This window comes from Phyllopteryx taeniolatus, chromosome 7, assembly GCF_024500385.1.
Source record: "Phyllopteryx taeniolatus isolate TA_2022b chromosome 7, UOR_Ptae_1.2, whole genome shotgun sequence".
Lineage (NCBI taxonomy): Eukaryota > Metazoa > Chordata > Actinopteri > Syngnathiformes > Syngnathidae > Phyllopteryx > Phyllopteryx taeniolatus.
The window spans coordinates 16,568,977-16,590,401 of NC_084508.1; the positions used below are offsets into that span (position 1 = coordinate 16,568,977).

The following is a 21,425-nucleotide window of genomic DNA, read 5'->3' on the forward strand; positions in this document are numbered from 1 at the left end:
AATAACAAATTATGTAACCCATTTTAATCATGTGCGACTCATGTACAGGGTGGAATTATGTTAATTCAAAGGACTTTCTTTTTCCCTCCCTTCTCCCCAGTGAAGGCGCTGAACTGTGAAATTCTCGGCAGCTGTTTCATCCGTGAATTGACCGATGCATTTCCTCGTTCGATTGGTATTTAAGTAATGCTCTTCATCGCGCTGATCACATTTTGTCACGACACTGCGTTAAGACCATTGGGCAACAGTATAGGAGGCTTTAGTTTTTCGTGTCAACGGCTGGAGAGACTTGAGGAGTCACCAGAAAGTCATAGAAGTCGCTGCTCTGTATTGGAGAACGGCAAGTAGTTCAAAAAGTGCCTACTGAAATGGTGGACTGTTGGACATGTGCAGTGAGAATGTCGAGGCATTTTTTAAGTTCGCCCTGAAAGATTAATATTCCTAACTTTTTGTGAGTCGTGTAAAATAAAGGTCACTGCAGTAACTGCATAATATTCTACACACTTCCCCAGACGAGCAGAGGACTTCCAACTCCTGTGAAATAAATTTGTTGAAACAAGTGTTGGTTATTTAACCTTCCTGTTGTTGTTTTTCTTCCAATATAGACCATCAACATTACACGTGTTTGTTCGGTTAGGTAAATGCCATATTGTGGACTCTGTTGGAAATTCAGTTTTTTTTTGTTTTTTTGTTTTTTTGTATAAATAAGGCTAAGAGTTTCAAATGAAAGATTTCAGCTTCAATTGTATAGAAGGGAAAGAAACTTCATAAGAACGCGGTTTGGGCTGAAATAATAGCTTCTTCACTGTTGCTGGCTTGCAACACTGAAGCTAAAGAAAGCTCCGTTCCGTGATCTCACCAAAACCTCCATGACGAAGTTGTAGTTTTTCCCGGTCGGCCAGTGAGGGCGTGACACTGCGTGACGTCACACAAACACGCGAGAGGTGACGCGAGATTTTAATTTCCGCCACCGATCCAACATGGCGCCGTAGGGACGTTGTTATTGTCCTAGCACTCATTCAAGCTTTGTTATATCGCCCACGAATGAGCGGAAACGGCCCGATGAGATTGGCGGGGGCATGAGAGGAGTATCTGGGGATAATGCTGAGATCAACCGGCTTCTTCCGGGGGCTCGACTGTCCATTTTACACGGAAAACACTGAGGGCAAAGGCAGCGGCAATGGGTGCAACAGACCCTACTGTCACTTCAGGCACAGACGGCAGACCTACGGAGCTGCAGTAGAAACTAAAAAGCTCCACGCCGCCCAAAAAGGTGACTAGTAGTAGTAGTAGTAGTAGTAATCTTTCGTATCGGCTGAGGTTTAGGGCCAAGTAGGCCTGTCACGATTATTTCTTTCTTCACTTATCGTTCGATAAATCAAATGGACAACGCTAGTTTTTCCGGACTCGATAAATGGTCATTGTTGTGGTGAGCCGGCGTGCGGTTCACGCAGTGAGCCGACGGAGTTGGACGGGTGTGTCATTAGCCGCTAGTGGGCTCAGTGAACGACGGCGGACTGGTACATTCTTGCCGGTGTTGGCTCCGTCCAGTACTCCACAGCTTTGCTCCGTGTACAGCGCAGCGCAACACACAACAACAGAGACACCTAAGGGAAAGTTAACTGTTGTGTACGCTAGCCCAGCTGCGAGCGAGCGAGTTAAGGAGCTAAAGTCAGCGCCTCTCCGATTTGTTTTGTGTGCTAGTCCCCAATTAACACAAACACGGGAACGTAACTGTTTATTAAGCATAACCTCAGAGGCACACGTAATTTAGCCAGTAGTTGACTACAGCGAATGTCAACGTATATTTAATTGACAGGTGAAGGGCTCGTGTTCAGCGAACCAACCAACCACACAGTAGCCGGGTTTGCATGGAGACTTTTTTTTTTTTGTCATTCCCATTTAAATGATTCCGGTTGAAGATCTCTGGTCAACTGTTTACATGTGACGTGTCTATTCCGATCGGGTGTATACATGATGTGTTTACATTTAATCGGAACAGTCGTGAGACAAGCACACGTCGTCGTGAACAGCACAGTAGTTGGGATTGTTTTTATAGTTTTATTTAAAAAAAATAAAATAAGAAAAAACGCTTGATAAAAACAACTTTAGTTAAAAACAAGATCTCACACGAGTTACGTCGGGAGTCGCCATATTTACGCAATCGCCAAGCGTAAAAGATTACGTCACTGTGCGTTTGGGTCGAGACGAAGCATGCGCAGACAGCTGAATGACATCTACATGGCGAAAATGTACTTCTGATCGGTTTGCCAAAAGGAATTTTCCACCCCTGTGAAACAGAATGAAATTCCATTCAGATTCGGCCTTTTTATTCCGATTGAGGTGTTTATATGGAGCATTTTAATTCGGTTTGGGCTTCTAAACCGATAGGCTAGTCTTGCAGCTGTTTATTCTTTATTTCAGAACCACAGTGATCCATATCACAGAGTAAAAAAAAAAATGTAATCGAAAAACGAGGAAATTAGAATAACAGTAATATTAATAATAATAATTTAAAAGCAAAAAATAAAATAATAATAAGGAGGGGCCATGTTTTTCATGATTTCCGAGGCAAACAACTATTATCGTTTATCGTTATAGTTTTTGGGAAAATATATCGTCTTTGAAAAATTGACAGGCATAGGGCCAAGATACTGCTGGGTAAACATTTGGCTTTGAGGACACGTTTGGAAGAGCGCTAATGAACCGTAGCACGAGCAACTTCTCAACACTTGTCTACGGAATCTCTTTACAACGTTTTTAGCTGTTAACGAACGAAATGCAAGTGAAATATATGAATTTGAACGCTACACTGCCATGATAGTTTTAGTTACATACAATTCATTTCCAAGACACAAAGGTGTATTGTACTAGTGCATGTGTCGCAGAGGTTTTGCTACCCAATGACATTTTGCAACATTTTGTCTTGGAAAAGATGAGGCAAGGCAAGGGACTGAGCTGTGTCCATAATAGATAATTATGTTAGTGTATGTTAGACACACAAGCCTACATTTTAAACATTTTCTATGAAATGTTGTGAAACTGCATTGCAATAACAAAGTAGGCATTCTGTTCTATGCAGAGGCAGGCTGCGCATTTGGCACATGGGCCTTGAATGGGGACAACCACTTTTTTATTACCCGACATAATGCACCTCTTAATACCACCACAATTACGTCACAATTATAGAAACCATCAATACTATAGCACGCAATATAACAGCACAAAACTGTGCCACATACATCATCTGAAGTATTTCAGAATCAATATCCAATAACCTGACAAAAACATTTTACATTTTAATAAAAAATACATTATACTCACCAAATATACTGATTATTAACGTGTGCAGATCGCTACAGATGTGTTTTGCTAGTCGGACTTGGCTTGCTCTGAGCAACCACTCAGAGGATGGAAAAATGCTGACGTTATTGTGAACCAGTTAGCTGGCCCTGTGAGGCGAATTTGAAATTTGATTGATCAAAGAGAAAAGTCCCATTGCTAATATAGTTTAAGTTAAATTGTCAAGCACTCCTGGTGGACATAGCAGCACATAGAGGCTGAAATATGATTGGACAAAAACTCTTAACATCCACATACACATACTGGAAGCAGTGCAGCAAAAAAAAAAAAAAAAAATAGAATTTAGGTTGTAAATGTCGGTCACTGCTTCTGGTTTAAAAGAATACTTTTTTTTAGTGAACCTAATGTTCACCATGAAGCTGAATCTGAGAGTTGTATCTATTACAAATTAATGTGGATGTTCTGCTAGTCTGTTGTGTTGGATTCTAAGAGTGCCTATATTGTCTTCCCGCAGAACAAGGTTATGACCCCTTCAAACCAGAAGTTGTGAGGCCTCAAGAGCATCAGAATGGAACATCACCTCCCTCAGGAGACATCACCGGTGCTCTGGAGATTGTCAACAAGGCCATCGAGGAGGTCCGCAATGAAGTGGAAAGGGAGAAGAAGAAGCTGTCTCGGATTGGGGACGAACCGTATAGTCCCATTGGAAGAACAAGTGTGTCTTCCTCTGATGGTGTTAAAGGTCAAGCAGCAGTGAAACACTTGGCCTATGATCCTGGCAGTTATCAAATGACATCAGGAGGATATAACCCCACCCCCAGTTGCAGCAAGTACACTTTGGATTCAGACAGTCGGGGAAGCAATAGCAATTGCATGGAGTATGTGCCCACTTCATTAAAAAAGAATCCATCTCGAATACACACACAAAGAGTCCCCACTCCTCCCCCAAGTCCAAAGTACTCAACCACAACATCTTCCTCAACGTGTAAATACACTGTGGATACTTCGAGGCCATCTACAGACATGGAATATGACCCACTCTCCAACTACTCTGCAGGGATTGCAGTAAAGCGCAAGTGGGATGGCAGCATGTGCAATATTAGTGAGGAGGTTAAAAAGACACATAGACTCCCTATATCAGATGATGCCGTTGTCCCATTTGTGAAAAAAGTAGAGCAGCAGCGCGTGGACACAAACAAGTACACATTCTCTGACTCTGACGGGGAGAGCTCTGGAACCGAGTACAGACCCACTTCGCTGAGTAGTCTCCAGCAGAGAAAAGCCAACAGTGTAACAAAAGTTGGAGACAATGTGGAGAAGGAGAGGAAAGAAAGAGCTAAGGATACTCTACAAGCGCTGCCACAGAGTAATAAGGAGGACTTAGAGACACGGGAACGTTTACAGCAAAAGATCGGTCAAGAGAAAAAGAAAGTAAAAATTGACAAGTCTGAGAAGGCAAAAGTAGGCCAAACATCTCTTATCAGAAAAAGTATCAAGGAAAAGGGGAAAGAGTCACTCAAGAAGTCTCACCAGGACTCTACAAAAAAGGAAAACAAAAGTCATGGGAAGAACGATGATAGAAAGAACACTGTTAAGGTTAAGACTACGGATAAAGTTAATAAAGAGCACAAGAGAGGTGATAGAAAGATTAATTCAAAAACAAACTCCGGCGAACGACATAAGGACACAGAGATCCATGCAGAAGAAAGCAGGAAGTCCAAGACATCAGACAAGGAGCAAAGCAAGCAGAAGGAGGGGAAACATAAAAACGGTCAACTGGATGTTAGTAAAAGAGACAAGGATGGAAAGAAACTTAACAAAAGAAGCTCAACTAGCACCAGCGCTACGAGCAAAGTTAGTTCCGCTATCAGCAAAGGTAAAACGAAACACAGCATCGGCCCTAAAAGCATGAAAAGCCTGGAGCAGAAACAAAGAACTCTGAGTCTGAGTCACGCTGACCTTTTTGGGGACGAGAGCGCAGAGGAGGCAGAACCGATAGTGGTGGATGATAGCGATGACGAGCTGGAAGAAGTACCTGTGAGGAAATGTGCTGACGCTCTGAAGAGGGGAGGACTAAATAAGAGGAAAGCCTCAGAGCTGACTCTGTCTTCCTCTGAGGATGACGATGATAGAGCTGCGGAGGGGAGAGGCATAGATAAAGACGCCACATTGGACCTGTCGATTTTCCAGGATGAGTTGAACTTCGACACAGATCCCATGGAGGAGTGTTTGCGGATCTTCAATGAATCGAAGGATGTCAAGAAGGAAAACAAGGGAAGGCAAGCTAAGCAGGTAGCACTTTTACCTTTTCATTGTTGTTCATCTACAACATTTGGTCTTATAATTATTTTGGTCCAACGGTTAGTGTCACGTGTTTATGTTGTGTGTGTGCTGTCAGCCCTCCAGAGATTCAGAGGATGATAACACTGAGAGCACTTTAACCACTCTCTTCCCTGGTCAGAAGAAGAGAGTCTCACACTTTGTTGCCAAAGGAAATGTAAGTTGACCTCATCCTCCATCTCTTTCCCAATCATGTGACTTTACAAGCGTCATCACAGGGCAGAGAAATTCAGCACAGTTTTAGCCAGATGTTCCCAAACAGCGGGCCGTAGTTTGGGGTTCCACAAAATAAATTGCAATAAATTATGAGTATAACTATCGTTTAAAACTAATAAAACAAACATAAACTAAGTACTCACCCATATCTTAGCTTTGGACCACTTAAAAGCTCTTATATGATTGTGAATGATCATCACATGACTCTGCATGACTATATATATATTTTTTTTTAGGACAAACGGCATATTTTTACAGTATATAAGTCCTATTTTTTGCAAGAAACAAAGAACTTTTGTCAGAATGAAGTCCTATTTTTAAAAACAAGGGCATTTTTTCCAGAATAAAAGGCGTAATATTATGAGAATAAAGTTGTATTTCTTAAATTCACTTGTTAAAATAACTTTCTGCCCTTGTTATACTTTGAATTTAATATCATAATATTCTGAATGTCTCTTGGAAAAATACAGCTTTGTTTTCATAAGATTATTTTAAAAAACTACTTTTCAAAGCGGATTCACTCATTTATGTTGGAAAATGTACAATCCTTTCAAATGTAACGTGGCTTTTTTATAGATTAATTTGACAGTAATTGAGTAGACACACGAACCTAAAAGTGATTCAACTCAATCTGGCCACAGTTCCAACCTGAACCTATTTAGGATATTGAATCTATATATTTTTTGCATCATCAACTGGGAGTTTCTTTGGAATGAACTTGTTTTCCTTTTTTCAGACTGATGTACCTTCAAAGAATGTGGTCCGGCCATACAGAAGACCCACAGCTCAGGAGGTTTGCTATCAGCGCATGCAGATGGCGCAGCAGCAAGGTGCTCAGCTTGCTGCTTCAGTCAAAACACCGTCACAGAGGACACCTAGCCCCAGCTCTTCAGGAGAAAGGAAGAGGATTGCACACCGTCCCAACCCATTGACCATATCCTCAAAGACAAGTATGATTCAGTCACAGGTTGTTTCAGTAATTATCATTTAAGTCTGTTGTTGGTAAATTTGTGAAAAAGGACCAGTGCTCTCCCCCTATAGTCTTCATATCATTAGGTACGTGAGCACAAGGAGGTTCAATGCAAGAGCTGCCTCAATAATGTAACATTTGCAACAATAACTTTTGTTTGACAATATCATATTTTTTGTTGTTGTAACATGATTATGTCTATGGCATTATCATGATTGCAGTTTGCAGTTTTGTAGTAGGACAACTACACTTGTTTTGTGTGTTTTTAAAATGATCATTTATTCTCCCTAGAAGGACAAAATATTAAAAACACCTGTCAGTAAATAAATATTCTAGACTTATTTAAATACCTCTCTGGCCAAACTACTGGTAAGCATTATTTGTTAATGGATCTTATTAATGTGCAGTTGTACGTACTAAACAAATTATTAGTGTAGCGCACAGGTATCAAACTCAAGGCCCCGGGGCTACATCAAGCCCACCACATCATTTTATGTGGCCCGCAAAAGCGAATATTTTGCCTCAACTTCGATGGTTCTTCCTAAAATCTATACCAAAAATTCACATCGTCATGTAATAAATGGTAACGTTGAGCTATTGCAAGCATTTTTTTGAACAATAGGTGAACAAACTATTATCCTTCTGCTTTCAAAACTAGTTATCCATCAATTTGTTGTGTCGGTGTAATACTATGATGAGGCGATGAAACATTTATATGGTTTAACCGTCTTAACGGCCCTATGGGGGAAACCATACCTACAATGCGGCCCGTGAAAATTTTTGCCAGAACACGATATATTGCACCATTCTAAGGGTCATGATACCTTAAGCATAATACTCTAATCAACTGTAAATATAGAACGTTGGTGTCTGTTTTGAGAGAGAGTATGAATCATTTTGGACATTGACGTTACTATATTGAAAATATTGTCATTTCCAGATTCAACTTGGAAAATTCTTTAGTTAAACATAAAGGTTAAGCAGTCCTCCTGTATGTTATATTTATAGCATTCAAATTAAACACGAGAGAAATCTTTGATGATGCTATTATGACTGTTTCTAAAGTTTGTTGCTCTGAATATTTGGGCAGGTTCTTCAGATAATAAACCAGCTGGTAGCCTGCCTGTTAGGACCCAAACCACAGCTGGTATCTTATCAAAGACCACGTCCACCGTTGCACAAAAACGAGTGGCTCACACACCCACCATGAAGGTATTTAACATCTAGAATGTCATATAATTACTCACTCAATATTATTGGAAATCCTGTACATGTCAGTATAACTTTGACAACTGCAATCAGACAGCCTCACTACAGTCACTTTTCTACCATATGGTACAGTTGAGCCATATCAGGTATGGTACCACTGTTTGTGAGGCAGCATGTAAGTAAGGCTGGATTTACACTGCAGGTCAAAGAGCTCAATTCCGATGTAATGCCTATATCAAATCTTTTTGACTGTTTCCATGTACGTTTCAAGTTACACATCCGGCTGTGTTTACACTGCCAGAACAACTCATGAAATAACGTATATACGTTATCAATCGAATATGTCTATGATTTCACTGGGTCTAGCTAATCTGCGCCTTTACGTAGCACTCGTATTGGCAGATATCTGATACGGATTGGATTTTTACCCACAATTGAAAGAAGCCTGATTTCGATGAAAAGAAATTTCGATTCCATGCGTTTTTCCCGATTTACGCTGCCAGAATGCATTGTGCTACGTGAGAGCATAAAATTGCGATTGTGTCACTTGAACAATGCAGTGTGAATCCAGCCTAGGTGATATAGCTAAGTTATTTAACAACTTTGAACAGTAGAAACACTAATATCAGGTGGTGAAAAATAAGGCTTAAGAAGGTTTATTTTGTGTGTAAAATGTGATCTAATGCCAGTCCACTCCCTGTGTTCCGATTTGATCAGAGTTCTTCGATGAAGCGTCCCATCATCCCCGTTGAATTTGGGGCTAAAATCCCGACTATTATTCGCCAACGCTACCTCAACATTTTCATAGAAGAGTGCATCAAATTCTGCCCTTCAGAGGATGTTGCCTTCCAGATGGTAGGAATGTCTTGAGACTCTTAAGCTGCTCTTTCATTTGGTTTAGTAGTGTCATGTTTTAATGACAATGTTTTCCTGCCAGAGTTTGTCAGTTGAAAGGTTTTTTTCCTTGTCAGGGCCTTGATGAGGAAAAGCTGGTGTATGAGCGGAGTAACACCAAGAAAATCTATCTCAATGTAGCCGTCAACACGCTCAAAAAGCTCCGCAACAAGAGCACCTTCAGCTTCTCGCCTGTCATCAGTATGTCAGCACAGTCATACTTTAATGTACACTAATACGCCATGTAACGTACTGAATATATCATAATTATTATGCAAGGAATATATATATCACTGTTTATACCGCTTGCTTCTATATCCATGTTGCCTTACAGAGGAGGCTGGTTTACCTCCTTCCCGGAAAGCACAGTCGCATGAAGAAGTTCTTGGAGGCCGTCTTGCAGCTACGACCAGTTTTACTGTCAATCGGATGGGTAAACAGCTAGAAGAGAAACTCAATGGTGAGGGTTTTTGTTTTTAATTGAATGCAGCAGAATGCCTCCACCCCCCCCCCCTTTCTTTAAAAGAGACATTGTTTATTTCCCCCCCCCACAATTTCCTACATATCCTAGTTGTCTTAATAACATTGTGTGTGTCTTTATAGTAGTGCCTCTCTGCATGATAGCGTTGCAGACATTGTAGGCCGGCGGCCAGACTTATGTGAGAGTGGGGCTGAAAGGCAGAATGGCTTCCGCACAGACACATTTTCAGAAATGGGGGAAGAAAAAAAAAACATTTACTTGATGGATTAATTTCACACTTAATAGGTGAGCAGGTTTTCCATAGACTACAGTATTTGTAAACAGGACAGGCTATTCATTATAAGGCCAATTTTTCGTGATAAGGCCCCTTTAAATAAAAAAGATCGTCCTCCATTCCTGACTACTTAATTTAGGATTTACAGATAAATACCTGCCTTATAATATAACATAAGAGAACATTTTGACAGAGTAATCCTTGTAAATCATGTAAACCTTTGGTTTAGGCGAAATAGACCTTTAAGTGAAACCAAGAAAATTATGTTTTTAAAATAACATAAATAGTGCATTTCACTATATTAAGGAACTGAGGAGTAGAGTCAATGACCAAAATACAGTGGAGCAAAAAAGTATGTAGTCAGCCACCAATTGTGGAAGTTCTCCCACTTAAAAAGATGAGAGAGGCCTGTAATTTTCATCATAGATATACCTCTCCTATGAGAGACAAAATGAAAAAAAAAATCCAGAAAATCACATTGTCTGATTTTTAAAGAATTTATTAGCAAATTATGGTGGAAAATAAGTATTTGGTCACCTACAGACAAGCAAGATTTCTGGCTCTCACAGACCTGTGACTTCTTCTTTAAGAGGCTCCTCTGTCCTCCACTCGTTACCTGTATAAAATGGCACCTGTTTGAACTCGTCATCAGTATAAAAGACACCTGTCCACAACCCCAAACAGTCACACTCCAAACTCCACTATGGCCAAGACCAAAGAGCTGTCAAAGGACACCAGAAACAAAGTTGTAGACCTGCACCAGGCTGGGAAGACTCAATCTGCAGTAGGTAAGCAGTTTGGTTTGAAGAAATCAACTGTGGGAGCAATTATTAGAAAATGGAAGACATACAAGACCACTGATAATCTCCCTCGATCTGGGGCTCCACGCAAGATCTCATCCCGTGGGGTCAAAATGATGACAAGAACGGTGAGCAAAAATCCCAGAACCACACGTGGGGACCTAGTGAATGACCTGCAGACAGCTGGGACCAAAGTAACAAAGGCTACCATCAGTAACACAGTACGCCGCCAGGTTCTCAAAACCTGCAGTGCCAGACGTGTCCCCCTGCTTAAACCAGTACATGTCCAGGCCCGTCTGAAGTTTGCAAGAGAGCATTTGGATGATCCAGAAGAGGATTGGGAGAATGTCATATAGTCAGATGAAATCAAAATAGAACTTTTTGGTAAAAACTCAACTTGTCGTGTTTGGAGGAGAAAGAAGGCTGAGTTGAATCCAAAGAACACCATACCTACTGCATGGGGGTGGAAACATCATGCTTTGGGGCTGTTTTTCTGCAAAGGGACCAGGACGACTGATCTGTGTAAAGGAAAGAACGAATGGGGCCATGTATCGTGAGATTTTGAGTGAAAACCTCCTTCCATCATTGAAGAGGGCATTGAAGATGAAACGTGGCTGGTCTTTCAGCATGACAATGACCCCAAACTAACCGGCCCGGCAACGAAGGAGTGACTTCGTAAGAAGCATTTCAAGGTCCTGGAGTGGCCTAGCCAGTTTCCAGATCTCAACCCCATAGAAAATCTTTGGAGGGAGTTGAAAGTCTGTGTTGCCCAGCGATATCCTCAAAACATCAATGCTCTAGAGGAGTTCTGCATGGAGGAATGGGCCAAAATACAAGCAATAGTGTGTGAAAAGCTTGTGAAGACTTACAGAAAATGTGTGACCTCTGTCATTGCCAACAAAGGGTATATCACAAAGTATTGAGATGAGCTTTTGTTATTATTGACCAAATACTTATATTCCACTATAATTTGCTCATCAATTCTTGAAACATTTTTGATTTTCTGGATTCTTTTTTTCTCAATTTGTGTCTCACTTGAGGTATACCTATGATGAAAATTACAGGCCTCTCTCATCATTTTTAAGTGGGAGAACTTGCACAATTGGTGGCTGACTAAATACTTTTTTCCCCCCACCACTGTAAGGCTTCACTTAGACTGAAGCTGCTGCAATCAGAGGACAAACGGAGAAAGTAGACGACAGCTTAATTTATAAAATCCAATAAAATTAAACATCAAGACTGCCCAAAATAGAGGCCTAAATTTTATTTCACATATTTCTATGTGTTGAGTCAAACAGGAAAATAGTGTTTACTATAAGTAAGTGCAATAAAAACTGCAAATACAGACAGACTGACACTGGAGTCTTTTTTTCATCCCCAATGTACAAAAATCTACATTTTAAATACCCCCGAGTCATATTTACACTATTTATAGGTTGCCAAATTTGTAGTAAAAATGTTGCTTATTTCCACTGCTTGTCTATCGAAATGCACCTTAAATCTATTTGTTTGTTCTGCAACCCACACAGAATGGGTCTTTAACCCAAACCGATTGAGAATCAGGGCTTTAACCTGTCAGACCCAAGGGTGTCCCTTCTGGCTCTACACTTATATCGGTGTCCATTTTCTGAATTATTTGAACGTTTTGCTATGCCACACTTTAGGAGCTGCACTTTATAAGAAGCTGAAGGCATATCTGATGACAGAGGAGCAGCTGCAAGAGCATGGATACCCTCGAATTAACCCCAACGCTATAGGGAAGGCTGTTATTTACAACCTCCCAGAGAAGAAAGTCATCATGGACCGTAAGTAGCTACCCAAGCTTACATGCACACATCAATGACAGTACTCATCATAAATGAGTGTCATTTTTTTTCCCAGTGAATTGTACAGGTTATATAGGTCACATTGATGGTCAAAGAAGCTTTGAACCGATTTATCTTGGTCTAATTTTTTTAGATCACAAAAACATGGCATCTGATGAGGGTTGTGTAGACTTTATATATCCAATGTAAATGTACTTTCCTGGTTGTGGCTCTTAAACTTAACGGGTTCTTAGTTGTTAATTCTTCATCGTCTTGGCATTTTGGATAAATGAGTAAATGAGTCATTTTTATTTTTTTTATTTGCATAGTCATAATAATGTTTTTATATTTTTTTTCAATATTTATAATCTTTTATATTCAATTCACTTGGTTTATTTTTTTTATGTGTGACGTTTATGTGATCTATAAGTCTGAAGCCCTTTTGGTATTCTATGTTCCATTTCAACAAAGTTAATCATCTGTGCGAATGAGTGGGAGATTAGTTTTAGGGAGGTAGGTTTTGAATTCCTAGACCATGAAGCTCAACTGATATGAGATAAGGACAACCATAAAGGGATAATCTCTCTCTTCCAGGGTAGTTAATTAGGATACAATACACAACAATGTTGAAGAATACAGTGAAGCCCTGTTTATCACTGGGATACTTGCCAGACCTACTGACGATAGGTAAAAATCTGCAATATGGAGAGGCCATATAAAACATATTCTTCACCCCTGGCTCACGTTTTAGCACATTGAAACATTAAAACCAACTCTTAAAACACTTTTTTAAACACAGTGTAATGTACAGTAAAGGTACATTTGAACCCACAAACAAATTGCAAGTATAAAATATATAGAAAAATACTATTCTTATGTCAGTGTTAGACATACCTTTAAGAGGTGGGGTCTGGTGGGATGGCGTATGGCGTCGTGGCGTGTGTCTTTCCGTTAGCTGTGTCTCAGTGATACTTGTTTTGGAAAATCTCTCTCCATATTTATCCCACAGCGAGAGCTATGCAGTTTGGGTAAGGTTGTTTTCTGTGTCAGCTTGACTGTGCCCTATTGCACAAAGCAAGATCCAACATATTTTAGAAAGTCACCCCAGAAGACTGGAAGATGTTATAGCTCCATATGCCATTATCACTTCCTGTAGGTGCAATGGGCAGGTTTTCCTGTGCTTGTTGTCTATATTCTTTCAGGTGACTAACTCTTTGTGTTTGTAGCATTCACTAAGATATGCTGCAGATGCGGTGCTGAGTATAAAGTCAACGTTAAGGGTAACTGTCTCCGCAAAGAGGAATGTGCTTTTCACTGGGGACGTTTGCGCAGGCAGAAAGGTAAGGTACGGTATTTGTTATTCGACCATTCGAAATGGTGAAAACTCTTGTTTACATTGGCCTCTTCTGTCCTTTTGTGACAGTGGCTGGAAGCTGGGAGACCATGTATAGCTGCTGCTTAGGGGCTGTGGGCTCTCCAGGCTGCCAAATGGCCCAGGTATCTTTCGACATCCAAGCCAATTAAAATGGCCTTTTTGTGTATTTTTTATTGTGTAAGCTCCGTTTATTTGATGAATCCCCACCCTGTACATTTCCACAGCAACATGTTCAAGATGGACGTAAAGAGTCATTAGATGGCTTTGTCACAACTTTCAGCAAAGCTCTCCCACTAGATGGCAGTGGAGGAGTGTTTGCCTTGGATTGTGAGATGGTAGGTCACATGTAATAATTCAAAAATGTTTTTTTCTCAAACTACACAGTGCCATGTTGTTCTCATCTGATATTTTTCTTTCACTTGTTTTGTGTCCTTGAAACCAGTGTTACACCAAACAAGGCCTGGAGCTGACGCGAGTAACGGTCATAAACTCAGACTTAAAAGTTATCTACGACACATTTGTTAAACCTGAGAGCAAAGTGGTTGACTACAACACACGGTATGTTTGTCCTCTAAATTCTGAAAATAGCTGGTACTGCAGTTCTGATAATTATCTGTCCAATGTTAGCAGTGTTGTGAAGTATTGTGTTTTTTGTTCATTGGCAGATTTTCCGGTGTGACCGCAGAAGACTTGGATGGTGCCACCATCACCTTGAGAGATGTTCAGGCCGTGCTGCTCAGTATGTTCAGTGCTGAGTCCATCCTGGTAGGACACAGCCTGGAGAGTGACCTCCTGGCTCTCAAGGTAGACGGACACCCCCTAATTTTTTTTTTAAATATTATACATCCCAAAAACATGCATGCTAGGTTAATTGACAACTCTAAATTGCCCGTAGGTGTGACTGTGAGTGCGAATGGTTGTTTGTTTCTATGTGCCCTGCGATTGCCTGGCAACCAGTTCAGGGTGTACCCCGCCTCCTGCCCGATGACAGCTGGGATAGGCTCCAGCACGCCCGCGACCCTAGTGAGGAGAAGCGGCTCAGAAAATGGATGGATGGATGGATGAATATGAGACAGAAGTTCAGAATTACAGCTTTTATTTCATAGTATTTACATCTGTGTGTTAAACAATTCAGGAAAGAGCACCTTTCGTTTAAAGCCACCCACTTTTCAAGTGAGCAAAAGTATTGGAACAGACACATTAACTTAAAATAAGTGAATAACATTTAATATTTGGTGGCATAACTCTTACTTGCAATAACTGCATCAAGCCTGCGACCCACTGACTTCACCAAACTGTTGCAGTCTTCATTTGAAATACTTTTTCAGGCCTTAACTGCAACCTCTTCAGTTCTTGTTTGTTTCTGGGGGTTTCTCCTTTCAGTCTCCTCTTCAGGAGGTAAAAATGCATGCTCTATTGGGTTAAGGTCCGGTTATTGACTTGGCCACTCTAAAGGCCTCTTTATACTCACGTGCTCGCGCGGCCCACCGTGCCCGCATTACATCACGTGAGTGACATATAGGGCTGCGCGCACGCCACAAATAGTCGCCGTGCGCAGATTGCCGCAGAGATCATCTCTCGTGATTTGTCCGTTTTAGTCACATGCTGTGATGACGTACTCCGCTTTGCTCTTGGTTCCACATAACACCTACGCCGCCGCCTTATTGATCGATTTTGCAGTATAATTAAGCGTATCATCTGGTCATCTAGGTCCATTTGTTCTAGCAGACACTGTTCCACGGTCCCCATTGTTGTTGCTTTGTTCCTTGTTCTGGAAAGGAAAGTAAAAACGGCTACCACAAAATGCAGAGGAAACTCCACCCTGTGGTGTCTTAGCCAATACCAGCCGGAGCGACACCCCCGACTTGGAGGAGAACTGCAGGACATTTTCAAAACAACGCGCGTGGGTTGCGCGCGAGTATAAAGGCAAACTGCGCGTGTGATAGCCGCAGTGACGTCAGCGCGGTCCCCGCCCGCATGAGTATAAAGAAGCTTTAAGACCTTTGACTTTTTCCCCCTGATGAAGTCCTTTGGTGTGTAGGCAGTGTGTTTTGGGTCACTGTCTTGATTGATGAAGTTTCTCCCAATTAGTTCGGATGCATTTTTCTGTAAATTGCCAGACAAAATAATTTTGTAGACTTCAGAATTCATTCTGCTGCTACCATTCCGAGTTACATCATCAATAAAGACTCTCTGGTCTTCATGTTTGCTTAACAACAAATGCAGTTTTCACAGGTGAAAACTGAAAACCCAAAAACAAGCAAAAACTATTGTTGAAGCAATCAATCTAAAAGGCAACACCTGAGCAACTAGAAATACCCATCCGTCACATGTTTGAATACTTTTGCTTACTTAAAGAGTGGGTGGCTTCAAACAAAAGGTGCTCTGTCCTGAGTTGTTTAACACATTTAGGTGTAAAAAAATATGTAAAGTAAAAGCTCTAATTCTGAACTTTTGTCTCATATACATCTTTTGATCTGAAACCCAAATAGCTTCAGTTTACAACAAAAACAAATGACTTGACCTTGCCGTTCCAATGTTTTTGGAGGGGACTGTACATAATTGTGAGCTCACCCCTGATTATGCAGTAAAGGCTCCCATATTTTCCAGCAAATTTTATTCTTTAACTGAGTTTGACAATGATAGCACTCTTACATGCAGTTTAAATGTTGAGCATGTTTGTTTGCTGATCGAACAATAATGTGAATAATGTAGTGTTCATGCCATATTGATAGCTGTATAGAGTTTAATTTACTTATTAATAGGAGAATTGAAGTATGTTACCCCATTTAGATGCCATTATACACAGAACTATGTCACTGGCGGGTAGTGGACCATTCCCTGACTTCAGTTCCCACTCAGTGACAATGTGAGTGTGAATAGTTGTCTCTACGTGCCCTGTGACTGACTGGCAACCAGTCCAGGGTATAGTTTGCCTTTCACCCAAAGTAAGCTGCGATGACTTTTATTTATTTATTTAGCTAATAATTCAGTCAGTCTCTGTTTCTGCCTTCATCTATTTCAGCTCATTCACAGTTCCGTGGTAGACACAGCCATCGTTTTCCCTCACCGACTTGGTTTACCCTACAAACGTGCCTTGAGGAACTTGATGGCCGACTACCTCAAACGCATCATCCAGGACAGCGGTGAGAGAAGTTGTGCAGACTTAAATGCAGTTGTGTTTTACAGTCGTGAGTTTAATAATGCTGGGTTTGTTGACTACTCATCCATTTTTGTTCATAAAAAGGATTAGCCAACATTAACAGTGCCTTGAAAAATTATTCGTACCACTTGAAATGTTTTCACATTGTACGACCTTGCAACCACAAGCGTAAATATTTATAATAATAATATAATATTTATGTGATCAGCCAACACAAAGTAGTACATAATTGTAAAGTAGAATGGAAATGATAGTTTTTTTAAAACATTTTAATCAAATAAAAATCTGAAAAATGTGGCGTGCATTTGTATTCAGCCCGTGTGTCACTACAGAGCCACCTTTAACTGCAATTACAGCTACAAGTCTTTTGGTTTTTGTCTCCACCAGCTTTGCAAATCTAGACACTGAAACTTTTGCCCATTTTTCTTTGCAAAATAGCTCAAGCTCAGCCAGATTGGCTTTAGAGCATCTGTGAACAGCAATTTAAGTCTTTTCACAGATGCTCAATGGAATTTAGGGCTGGACTTTCAGCCATTCTAACACATGAATTTTCTTTGATGTAAACCTTTCCATTGTATATGAGCACAACTGCTCATTTTTTTTGGAGCTGTCTTACAACATACTGTGCTAGGTAACAACACAAGATGAGAAGGGCCAGCTCATTGAAGAGGAAAATATCCACAAGGCTCCTACTAATTACAATAACTACATTCAGCGTATCAGTGGGTTGTATGCTAATAATTATATTTGTTTCTTTGCCGGTCCATCAAAATGTCTTTACATGAAACCGGTCCATGGTGCAAAAAAGGTTGGGGACTGTTGTATCGTACCGAAAAATTATATAAATGATGTAGTAATCAATTCATCGACTACACTTTCATCACATTATAGTCAACAACAAAAAGTCTTAAGTCGTTCGACCTCTAGTGTGATGAATAGCATACAGCAACAGTTGCTTTTTAGTGCCTTTATGAAAAGATATTACCTTCATACAAATATTGGACAAATGACAACTCATCTTAATTCACTGCCAGTCCTTCATGTTAACATGGATATTTGAATTCAACAGCCGTCAATGGCAGTGAATGCGTTAAGTTCCCTCTATTATTAATTATACACCATGGCACAAACTGTTGATCCTAAAAAGCTCTGATGCGTCTTAAGCATGAGCAAACATGCCAAATGTCAGCAGCAGACATGCCAATCAGGAATGATCAAAAATCGAATTAAAGCCGAAGTGTTAAAAGGAGCATGTGTACAAATATTGGGAAAATGACATCTCATCTTAATTCACTGCCAGTCCTTCGTGTTAACATGGATATTTGAATTCAACAGCCGTCAATGGCAGTGAATGCGTTAAGTTCCCTCTATTATTAATTATACACCATTGCACAAACTGTTGATCCTAAAACGCTCCGATGTGTCTTAAGCATGAGCAAACATGCCAAATGTCAGCAGCAGACATGCCAATCAGGAATGATCAAAAATCTAATTAAAGCCAAAGTGTTAAAAGGAGCATGTGTACAAATATTGGGAAAATGACATCTCATCTTAATTCACTGCCAGTCCTTCGTGTTAACATGGATATTTGAATTCAACAGCCGTCAATGGCAGTGAATGCGTTAAGTTCCCTCTATTATTAATTATACACCATTGCACAAACTGTTGATCCTAAAACGCTCCGATGTGTCTTAAGCATGAGCAAACATGCCAAATGTCAGCAGCAGACATGCCAATCAGGAATGATCAAAAATCAAATTAAAGCCGAAGTGTTAAAAGTAGCATGTGTAAAACATGCATTACCACACTAAGTAAAAGATGAGCTACAGGAGCTGTATTAAATATTCTGCTTTTAAAAAGATAATAAGGATTAGTTTGAACAGACACTGTCAGGTAGGTATTCATTTAATCCTATGTTTATTTTTGTGGTTGTATATTTCGGTGGTTTCAAATTGCACTGCATCGAACCGATGGCAGTTTCCAATATTTTCACTCTCTTCTGCGACTAAATAAGGTAACCAAAACATTATAAATGTATGTTACAGTACAGTACACCTCTCCAAACTTCAATTACAACAGTAAATGCATTGTTAATTGAATCCCTCTTTTTGATGCAGCTCTTCTATTGGATCCCCTTTGATTGTGCAGGTGTTCATAATGTGGATAATTTGGGTATTGCATATTGTTGCGCCAATTGAAAGGCCAGAATTCTGACTGCTCTACTTCCTTGTTACCAGTAGAGGTCACAAGTGCAGCCTTTGGGGTGAAAAAAAAATACAAATGAGCTATTAGTGGAAGACGTGTTCTTAAATTTCTTAAGCGTTGAATTCATTCATGTTTCTGTGGCATTTTCCGAGCTGGTTAAAAGCAGTAGCTCTCTCTTCTGGGTGTATTTACAGTTGATGGCCACGACTCAAGCGAAGATGCCTCCGCCTGCATGGAACTGATGATATGGAAGCTGAAGGAGGATGCCAAAGTCAAGAGATGACCTCACGCCACCCCTTCAGGCCTTGCATTAAGCCAAGGAAGGACATTTGAACATGTTGCGACTGTTCAGCCCAGTTTTGAGCGTAAACAGGCCAGCAGCACATATTGTTGTGGCTTCTTGTGCGCAATGGAGATGAGCAATAGGAGCCCTAATTATCAGTGTTACTTGTATTGATAATTCAGTCCTCATTTGTATGTAAATCAAAGTGATTTTGTGTGTTGGGTTTCTTTGAGCCGTTTTAACGCCCAAGGCCTCGACTACAATTGGAGAATAAAAGACTTGTGTTGTCCACAGGAGCAGGAGGATTGTTATAATTTCTATATGACAGGTTACATTGCACTAGAAGAAAGCTCTTGATGTGCATCGAGTGTGAGTTCTTCATCTGTGTTAACATGCATTAACTTCCAATGGTAAGGAAGTCACTTATTCCTTGTTATACATAAGTGCATCAATGTGTTGGAACGTTACTACGGAAATGCACTTGCTATTTTTCCACTTTGCACCAATGTTCTGTTTGTACAAGGCTAATTTGTATCACGTTCATATATCAAAAATGCGACTGACCTTATCATACTTGATCACATTAAGGAAACATTGTTTGCTCTAAACCATGTAATATATTTACAATATATCACTGTACTTTTCAGTAACATCAGTCATGTGCGCTGCATGAAATAGAATATCATCAAACGTGCATTTCTAAGTTGGCGGCACTATTCAATTCAGTCTATATGAGGTACCCTGTTGTTATGTTGATAATGACCACACAGAATGCTGTAAATAAGCTGTATGCAGTTTCTTTTTGTTATTTCTGTATTTCTGGTTGTTTATCTTTTCTATTAAAAGGGTATTAGTAGAAAGAGGTCAGTCTTTTTTTGTGTGGAAATGGTTAGTGACAGCGCTCTCCAAGTACAGTGCAGGACGTCTTGCAGTATGTCCATCCTGACCGTGTGTCTTCTGAACAGCAGGTGCAGTGGCTGTAAACCTGCTTTCTCCAGCAGATGTGATAAATGGGAGTGAGAGGCCTATCCTTTGCCTATTAAGCTCCTCACATCGCATGTCAGGATGCATTTCCCCCGGCCGGGCCAGAGAGCCCAGGTATGAAAAGAGTCAGATAGCTGGGATCAATAGCGACACAATGTTGCAGTAACAGGGAGGGGGCCTTCCTCGTGTGTATTGACTGTTACAGAGGATTTCTTAAACGTATGGTGCAAAGCAGCTTAGAGGGGTCGTCTTCATTATCAATGCTCGCCTTTCTCTCTCCCCTGTGATAATTTCTTACACGCTGATGTGGAGGCTCCGAAATTGACCCCATGCTGAGGGATGGAGAGCTTAATTATCACTGCATGAGTCCGAGCAAAGAAACACTTGACTAAACATTATTCCATTATCTAATGTCGCAATGTAACTACTGATTGACTATTCGGATTACTTTGCTGAGCACTATTTAAAGTAAAAAATAAAAATGGAACAAACAACGTGAAAATTTGAAATAAGATTAAAAATGTCTCAATCACAATGTGGAATCAGGTCATTTAGTGCTTCTAATCAGCAATTTCAAATTTTTTTTTGCTCCTTAATGGGTGAAGCTGGAAGGCAGCAGTATACATGCAGAAAGTGGCAAATTCATGTCATATTTATTTATTTAGGTTGCTTGGAAGTGGACCAATCAATAAAATTGGAGAAGGCAGCATTAAATAAAAAAGAAGAAAAAGAAAAACGTCTTCTGTGACGAGAGGGTAGCCTCCCTTCGCCTTCGGGTGGGGGGACGGGTCCTGACTGTTGTTTGTGTGTATGCAACAAACAGCAGTTCAGAGTACCCAACCTTTTTGGAGTCCTTGGAGGGAGTGCTGGAGAACGCTCCCACTGGGGACTCCATCGTTCTGCTGGGGGGCTTCAATACTCACGTGGGCAATGACAGTGAGACCTGGAAGGGCCCGATTGGGAGGAACGACTCCCCCAATCAGAACCCGAGTGGTCTTCTGTTATTGGACTTCTGTCCTCATCACGGATTGTCCATAACGAACACCATGTTCAGGCATAAGGGTGTCCATATGTGCACTTGGCACCAGGATACCCTAGGCCGCAGTTCGATGACCGACTTTGT

The 21,425-nt window shown here is 40.6% G+C and overlaps 1 protein-coding gene across 2 annotated transcripts; it reads left to right on the forward strand.

Annotated features, from left to right (window-relative positions):
- The first annotated feature begins 949 nt into the window (after positions 1–949).
- rexo1 (REX1, RNA exonuclease 1 homolog) lies at positions 950–20,181 on the forward strand. Of its 2 annotated transcripts, XM_061779529.1 has the most exons (16): positions 951–1,273; positions 3,818–5,595; positions 5,702–5,800; positions 6,596–6,809; positions 7,920–8,041; positions 8,756–8,893; positions 9,010–9,133; positions 9,267–9,392; positions 12,152–12,292; positions 13,519–13,632; positions 13,716–13,789; positions 13,892–14,002; positions 14,110–14,225; positions 14,333–14,471; positions 16,693–16,813; positions 19,230–20,181. In XM_061779529.1, the coding sequence occupies exons 1-16, from the start codon at positions 1,102–1,104 to the stop codon at positions 19,316–19,318; spliced, it is 3,678 nt and encodes a 1,225-aa protein (XP_061635513.1). In that variant the 5' UTR covers positions 951–1,101; the 3' UTR covers positions 19,319–20,181. The 2 variants fall into 2 exon arrangements, with proteins under 2 accessions (XP_061635514.1, XP_061635513.1); XM_061779530.1 differs by lacking the exons at positions 14,110–14,225; positions 14,333–14,471; positions 16,693–16,813; positions 19,230–20,181 and having other exon boundaries at positions 950–1,273; positions 13,519–13,637.
- The last annotated feature ends 1,244 nt before the right edge of the window (positions 20,182–21,425 follow it).

Coding starts and splice junctions, on each gene's coding strand:
- rexo1 (XM_061779529.1), top strand. CDS start 1,102: ATGCTGAGATCAACCGGCTTCTTCCGGGGGCTCGACTGTCCATTTTAC. Junction 9,134..9,266: donor CAGCTTCTCGCCTGTCATCA/GTATGTCAGCAC, acceptor GTTGCCTTACAG/AGGAGGCTGGTTTACCTCCT. Junction 12,293..13,518: donor GAAGAAAGTCATCATGGACC/GTAAGTAGCTAC, acceptor TTGTGTTTGTAG/CATTCACTAAGATATGCTGC.